Source organism: Pollicipes pollicipes, unplaced genomic scaffold (assembly GCF_011947565.3).
Source record: "Pollicipes pollicipes isolate AB1234 unplaced genomic scaffold, Ppol_2.1 Scaffold_6138;HRSCAF=7277_pilon_pilon_pilon, whole genome shotgun sequence".
NCBI lineage: Eukaryota > Metazoa > Arthropoda > Thecostraca > Pollicipedomorpha > Pollicipedidae > Pollicipes > Pollicipes pollicipes.
Window position 1 is genome coordinate 31,024,710 of NW_023596818.1, and position 7,989 is coordinate 31,032,698.

At 50.7% G+C, this 7,989-nt stretch overlaps 1 protein-coding gene across 1 annotated transcript; it reads left to right on the forward strand.

Moving 5' to 3' along the window:
• The first annotated feature begins 1,382 nt into the window (after positions 1-1,382).
• Positions 1,383-7,887, forward strand: LOC119105571 (WW domain-containing oxidoreductase). Its single transcript, XM_037229031.1, has 7 exons — positions 1,383-1,558; positions 3,318-3,445; positions 4,119-4,227; positions 5,335-5,527; positions 6,008-6,203; positions 6,861-7,046; positions 7,869-7,887. Exons 2-7 carry the CDS (start codon positions 3,351-3,353, stop codon positions 7,885-7,887), a joined length of 798 nt encoding a protein of 265 aa, XP_037084926.1. The 5' UTR covers positions 1,383-1,558; positions 3,318-3,350.
• Positions 7,888-7,989: the final 102 nt, after the last annotated feature.

Below are 7,989 nucleotides of genomic sequence, written 5' to 3' on the forward strand. Positions count from 1 at the left end.
ATGACAGAAGGGCCTTCATTCTGTGGGTTGGTTTTCAAAGGAGAATCTCCAGTTCTATGGCTTCTGTCACCTGGTTTTTGGCAGCTTCAAGCTTCCGAATTTGTTTCCGCCTAAAATGCCGCGACAAGTCTTATGTCTTGAAAAGCAGCCAGCGAAATGAAGGTGCATGCAAAATCTGTTGTACGGTGAGCCCTCGATTCACTTTCAAAATTCTCACCAGCCTATGCTCAGGCCATATTTTTGGTATCTACCCTGTGGAGGCAGACGTCTCCTGATTGACCCAAAATGCCTACCCGCTCGTGGAATTTCGGTTCCCCAGGACAGACAACGTCCAAATGAACGCATTACCTCGGGAGGATGGATAGCCTTATTTTCCGAATGACATAGACGAGTCAGATAGGAAAGAGTGTGCACCAGTGAGAATCAGCTCTAGATTCATACCTAGAGTAGCAGTCATTACTTTTGAATAAAGAGCGATAACCTCCATCTCTACCCCCCCCCCTCCCCCAGGTCATCGGGCTTGTTTTCCAGAAAAAAAGTTCCTGAAGTACGCCCTGAGCGTGTCCCCACCAACTTTTTTGAAACGTTCCTACGCCTATGGTGGGAGACACTTTTTTATGCTTGTGAATCACGTCCTTAACGTGTCTTGAATGCTAGGATATTTTGTACTTCTTTCTAACAACGGAAAAAATCATGCATTAATCATCAGCTGATTACATTGTTCAGACAACTAGCCGTAAACAAGCCAGGAATCAAGTCCGTGCTTGGTTTTGATGGCATTCAGCAGTCAAATTGAGTTGATTTTGCTTGATGTTCCAAAACGCTCAACCTCAAAATCACAGGATTTAACATGATCTGTAGAAAGTGAATGAGCTCCATGAATGCGCATGCGTAGCACGCCTAGCTTTATAGAGCTGCGCACAGTTAGATGGGTTCCCGTGTATATATTGCAGCTTAATTGCAGGAATACGATGTACTTTTCAAAGGAGCCCCAAAATCCAGGGCGCCCACAATGCCGGCTTCCCCCCTTGAAGAAATCTTGGACCCGTCCCCGTTCTTGTTATTTGATGCTGCGGTCCAGAGTTAGATGTGTTCTCCACTAGTCGCCCCCAGTGGCCTGTCTAATGACTGTTTTGTCTTGAGTTTAGTCTATCCTCCAAAATTCACTGACCCCATGACCCGGTATGTTGAGTCCAAGCCCCGAGTCGTGCAGTCCTCAAAACCCTGCTACACTAAAACTTTGATCTTTGAGCGTAAACTTTACATGCCAGCGATTTGACCCGGCAAATAAGTTGCATATATGACATACTTGGTTCATCTGTGGCGCACAACGCGACAGGTTTTGCAGCGGGAGGAATGTGAGCACTGGCGATTACCAAGGCCCTAGGCGATTACATACGGCGACGCACGGCGAAGCAGCGCAGTAGCGTACGGAGCAGAGGGTGCGGAGCGAGCGCGGCGAGAGGAGTAAGAATGGGCAGATGAAGGGCGATTGGTAGGCCCTTATTGATTAGCGGAAAGCCATGCAAGTGCTCGTTTACAGCGCAAGACTGTATAAGTATGTCCTGAAAATCCAACTGAGACTAGTATTTGCTGTATTCACTCACCCGACATAATCCGTGCCTGCACAGAGCTTTCACGCAGCTTATTTTAACCTGAACTGTGGAGATAGCTGAAAGCTGAATGGGGAGTCACTGGCTTATGTTCCTAGAACTGAGTGTGAAGCCTGTGTTAGCATTATACAAGGATTTAGGGCATGTGTAAAGTAATGCGTTGTGCTCTCACCTTTCTGTAAAACAGTCATTGCATGGTGTTTCTAAACTGCACTAATGCCTTTCTTACCTGTGGTGTCTGAGATCAAGGTAGATTAATAATCATTTATTGAAGCTCATCACCCATGTGTGTATGCAGGGTGTTGTAATGGAAGATTGCAACTCAAAGTTTTCCATGAGGCATCCATTCTAGCATACTGTGAGTGCAAATTTTCAGCAGCATGCATCACACATTTGCACTAACCCATTTGTCAGGTCTTACCTTACCTTGCCTCATGGTGATCAGAATTTGAAAAGGCTTCTTGGTCTGTTGATCTTGGTCTATTTTAGCTCCCATTCAGGTGATCTAACATCCTTAAACTAGGGATGTGCCCAGTGTGTGATATCAACCATGGTATCAGCCCAGTGTAAATCAAGCCTGGACTTGAATTGCTCAACTGAGGTTGAAAGTGCTACTGTTGGTGGATGGAAGAACATTCCAATCATATAAGGCCTGGGTGCTGATCAAATCTTGACGGACAAGAGTCCTGGCTCGAGGTTTATGTGGATATCTTCTTGTCACATCTGAGTCTTGTCTTGTTAGGAACTTCTGTACTAACAGTGACATGGCTTGTGAAACTTTTGAAACACTGCAACCATGTCTTTCCAGTGGGCCCCAAATGATGTTGTTGGCAAATGACTGCCTCACAAGCCCAGCATTTGGTTGACCTTTGAAATGGCCTCCACCTCCCCACATAGTAATTGAGCCTGTAGTCCACACAGATTTTGAGGTGCCTCTTTGTGAGCTTGACTGTGATTTCAGTGCCATTCAGGAGTTATGTCAGTCCTGGGTCACAGTTGCTGATGTATTTAACATTTTGATGCATTGAAAGGGAGCAGCCACTCCTCCAACTGCTTGACCGCAGTATCAGGTAGACTGATACAAGAGACACAGTCAGGGGATTCAGAACACTTCAGCGCATCTTCTAAGTGTCTTCCGCGGAACATGTTGACCATGGTTTGCACTTTTTCTGGTGGATCGTTAATAAAAATGAGGAACAGGCTTGGTTCTACCACCACATGTGTCATTCCAAATGTGTCATTCCACCCACAGTTGTGGTAAAATGACATCCATCATCATGTGGTACTGCCACCAATTGCCTTCCTTGGTGTGACTCAAACAAATGACCACATTTGTATGGCTCATTGAATGGTATTTGTGCTGACTTCAGCTTGCTTTGCAGCATAATTCATTTGCCTATGAAACACACACTACATTCTTTGAAGGTCTTATTTAATCATGCCCCAAGCTGTGAGCAAATGTGTAACTGCCTGTTGCTGATGTATGATGTGCCCTTACCTCTGAGTTTAATAATTTAATGATAATATGAATAAGGCCATAGTAGTCAGTGACAAATTCTATGCACCTCCATGCAGAACTGATTTTTATGTGATTGTGATTATGTATTTTTCACATTTTTCCAATTGAGCTCCATGAGGCTCCAACTCAACACAGAGGTACCAAACAAGTGTTGAACCTTTACCTGGATGGCTACCTCCCTTCAGGTCCGAGCAAAAGTCGGACTGGTGACGGGGATCATGCAGCCGCCAGGCTACGATTCGGACAGCGAAGACGAGCTCCCTCCAGCATGGGAGGAACGGGTCAGCCTCGATGGCAGGGTCTTCTATGTCAAGTAAGCCACCAGCTGTTTGCTCGTCTCAGCCCAGTGGAGCTAGATCGGCTGCATAGTGGGCCTTCGATTGTGTCTCGTCTCAGCCCAGTGGAGCTAGATCAGCTGCATAGTGGACCTTAGATTGTGTCTCGTCTCAGTCCAGTGGAGCTAGATCGGCTGCATAGTGGGCCTTAGATTGTGTCTCGTCTCAGCCCAGTGGAGCTGGATCGGCTGCGTAGTGGGCCTTAGATTGTGTGTGTCGCATACTTGGTTAGTTCCACGCGCTGCTAACGCGAATCGGGTGCTTGAGCTTGTGTTGGGGCCAGGTACATGTGTTTTCCCATGCAGTCTTGGATGCTTAAAACGTCATGCTTGAACAGTTATAAATAATTAACAGTTCCCATGAATGGGTTGCATTTAAACCAATATTTATAAAGAATGTTTGGGTCATTCAGGAGGACAACGCGGTCTGGTGTTGGCTGAAGCTGGGCGTTGTTTTATGCGGTTTCTGGCATGGCTCGAAGCCGGCTGAATTGGGCTCTGTTTTGTTATGAAGTCCACGAAGTTAGGGTTGGCAAATATTGCGTGTTATTTCTGGGAATTTCATGATATAAACTGCTGAGAATTGCACGACCGCTTCTTGTTAGGTGATTACGGTATAGGCCGTTTGTGAGTTGTGGACGCCGTTTTTCAGTCACACGGAGAAGGTGACCCAGTGGAGGCACCCCCGGACAGGAAAGAAGAAAAACGTACCTCAGGAGCTTCCCTTTGGATGGGAAAAGGTTGTTGATCGTGAGGGCAAGGTAAGCAACGAATTCTCTGACTGGTCAAAGTGGAAAGTCCTGGTCCACCAAAATTCAGGTTTAAATCAAACCTATTTTTGCTCAGTTTTTATATTTGCTGGACTTCTGGGAGTTTGAGAGGGAGTCATTTAGAAGAGTCTGGATAAAATGTATTATTCTATATGTTTGAACACTTCAGGGAGCTGAGCCGTGCATGCATATCGGTGGTAAGCAGTCCTGCGTGTTCATAGCTAGAGACGGGACCGGGATCCAGGCGCTCTGGATGAAATGCGAAACCTCCGCGTAGTCTTAGTGTGGTCCCGCTTGTGACCTACGTAGAACAATAGCACATTGGAGATAGCCCACGAGACGGATATGACCTGACGGTCTTGTCGGCTTTGTCTTCGTCCGGTATTTCGTCCCTGGCCAGTGGTGCGTACGAGGGCAGCCAGGGACCTTTTGAAAATCACGCATCGATAGAATTTTTATAAGTGCATTCTACACAACGATCAGGGCACCGAGACCGAATTTTCGAAAATGGATCTCTGGCCAAACATATATGTATATATATATATATATATATATATATATATATATAATGAAAGTGTCAAACACGCTATGAGACATCGTGCCAAAGCTGCTGTGGAGTGGTTGGGGCACTTCGGTCTCATTCTGTCCCAGACGGCTAGGGGCGACTCTAGCGCCACCGCTGGCCGTATCGCACACTAGTACAGAACAGGGGCACAGGTGACGGGAGTGAATCTCTTGACGTGTGCTCGACCCATGACGTAACTAAGTGCCTGTCCATAACCAGGAGCCTACATGTGAAGCCCAACGATCATTCACTGAAGGACATCTCCTTTTAACACAGAGGGGGGTGGGATGTGTGATGTCTGGCGTCCTGCGGTGCAAAGTATCTGGTACATGCCATGAACCTTACGCAAAATTTACGAATTTTGGGGGTCGGAACCCCACTCAACCCTACCCCCGAAATCTCATGAGACCCCGCCACGACTAACGCCAGAGGCGGTTTTGAGCCGGTGTTCCTCACGTGACGCCTGCCGCCTCACGCGCGGCGACCCCACACGCATGCCTTGGAGCGCTGCCAGCGCCGCCCGACCGCCGCAGGTGGTGTACGTGGACCACGAGAGCCGCACGACGAGCCTCACCGACCCGCGGCTGGCGTTCGCCGTGGAGGAGCAGGAGGGCGAGGAGGGCATCCGGCAGCGGTTCGACGGCTCCAGCTCGGCGCTGCAGGTGCTGCACGGCCGGGACCTCAGCGGACGCGTGGCGCTGATCACCGGCGCCAACTCAGGCATAGGTGAGCGCTGATGCGGGGCGGCGGGAGGGGTGCGGAGACTAGACTGGGACGTGGCGTGCCGGGGCGGGCTGCGTCGGACCGGCTCTAATTCTGGCCAGAGTCGGAGTTCATGAGTCAGGTACGGCCGCACAGGTCATGGGTCAGACTGGGGTCAGGCTGTGGTCAGACAGAGGTCGTGTTGCTGAGGGCGGACGGGTTACATGATGAATTACAGTGGTTAATGGCCACGATAGGCATACCAAGCATGCACAGGGTGTACTAAAAAGGCTCTTGTGTACTAAAAATGACGTCACACTGGACACTGGAGCTGATGGGGTAGTGATCAGACCGAGACACTGACTAGACTCGGTCACCACCAGGCGGGAGTCGGTCTGGATCAGTGAGAGTATGCTGTAAACATGTCCCAACAGATCCGCATGCCTGACTGTCGCTGGCCAATGTTTCCTGCCGACCCCTGACCGGCCCGCGCCCGTGCCCCAGGCTACGAGACGGCCCGGTCGCTGGCCTACCACGGCTGCCGCGTGATTTTCGCCTGCCGCGACCTGGAGAAGGCGCGCGCCGCCGTCGACACCATCAGATCGGAGCGCGCCAACAGCGTGTGTGACGTCATTCACCTGGACCTGGCCAGCCTGGCGAGCGTGCGCGAGTGTGCCGCCGAGTTCCACAGGCGCCACAGGTCTGTTGATGTCGAGGTCGCCTGGCACAGACGTCCGTCCACATCCGTCACTCGTCGCTACATATGCTCATTGGTGTCTTACGATGATGGTATTTCCCATTCTGTGTAACGTTAGTTTTGGCCCGTTCGACCGCCGGTGGCCAGTTTCTGAAGGGCAGTGGAATGAATCATTAGGGATAGCTAGCGCATGGTGCGCATGCTCATATTGTGCAAATGGGCCAGGTGCATGCGCCGTGCCTTCGCTTAGTAACTTGTTTGTGATGGTCTTCGCGTTGATTGGTGCGTTCGTGGTATAGCCCTAATCAGACAATTATTTTCTGGTAGGGGTGCTTGGTAATGCATCATCCGAGAACTCATGGGCTCGACAAATAGCGTGACCTTCCCATCAGTGAAATGTGTCCCAGATGCTGGCATGCAACTATGTGCACCCCAGAGGCCGACCGACGCGGTGATGCCGGCTCCCCATGCACATGTCCCTGCTGAGTCGGACCCGCTCTAGGTCAGGCCAGAGTCAGAGTCAGAGTTCATGAGTCAGATCGGGCCGTACAGGTCATGGGTCAGACTGGGGTCAGGCTGCGCTCAGACGGAGGTCGTGATGGCCAGGAAAGACAGGCTACGTGGTAAATTACAATGAGCTGAGTTCCTCGCGGCCCGCAGACATCTGCACATGCTGATCCTGAACGCGGCGGTGTTCGCACCGCCGCACACGCTGACTGAAGACGGGCTCGAGTCGCAGTTCGGTGTGAACCACCTGGGCCACTTCTACCTGACCCTGCTGCTGGAGCCGGCGCTGGCGCGCACCCGCGGCGCCCGCGTGGTGGTGGTCTCCTCCGAGTCGCACAGGTATGGACACCCCTGCTGTGGTCTCCTCCGAGTCACACAGATACGGCACCCCTGCTGTGGTCTCCTCCGAGTCACACAGGTACGGGCACCCCTGCTGTGGTCTCCTTCGAGTCACACAGGTACGGGCACCCCTGCTGTGGTCTCCTTCGAGTCACACAGGTACGGGCACCCCTGCTGTGGTCTCCTCCTCGAGTCACACAGGTACAGCACCCCGCTGTGGTCTCCTCCGAGTCACACAGGTACGGGCACCCCTGCTGTGGTCTCCTCCAAGTCATACAGGTCGGGCACCCCTGCTGTGGTCTCCTCGAGTTACACAGATACGGGCACTCCCTGTGGTCTCCTCCAGTCATACAGGTACGGGCACCCCTGCTGTGGTCTGCTCTGAATCACACAGGTACGGGCATCCCTGCTGTGGTCTCCTCCGAGTCATACAGGTACGGACACCCCTGCTGCGGTCCTCCTAGTCACACGGGTACAGGCACCCCGCTGTGTCTCCTTCGAGTCACACAGGTACGACACCCCTGCTGTGGTCTCCCTGAGAGTCACTCATTTGCGTACATTCATGTTCGCTCAAAATCACATAGGTAGAACCTGTGCACTTTGTCCCTGCAGGTCACGCAGTACACCTGGTCTTCTCCAAGTCACGCACATGGGCAAGTTTGAAGCGCGTGACTTGCTGCCAGCTGTCTTTTTGCTGTGTCGTTGCTCTTTCATTTTCATTTTTTAAAACATTTTTACGTTTTTTACGTTTACATTACATTAATTACCTTTTTACATTTCATAGTTTTCAGCTATTTCTCACCTGTGCCGTTTCGTTTTCAGTTCCATATTTGCCATGTAAAGGATATGATTAATTCTTTATGCAACCATTATTTATCAGACGATTCGCCAGACGTAAAAGTCCCTACGATCAGTAACGGTCTGCTCACCTAGCGCAGTCTGG

Excerpts from the sequence above, each read along its gene's own strand:
- LOC119105571 (XM_037229031.1), top strand. The coding sequence starts at position 3,351 with ATGCAGCCGCCAGGCTACGATTCGGACAGCGAAGACGAGCTCCCTCCA. Across the intron at positions 3,446-4,118 it reads GGCAGGGTCTTCTATGTCAA|TCACACGGAGAAGGTGACCC; the intron begins GTAAGCCACCAG and ends GCCGTTTTTCAG. Across the intron at positions 4,228-5,334 it reads TTGTTGATCGTGAGGGCAAG|GTGGTGTACGTGGACCACGA; the intron begins GTAAGCAACGAA and ends CGACCGCCGCAG.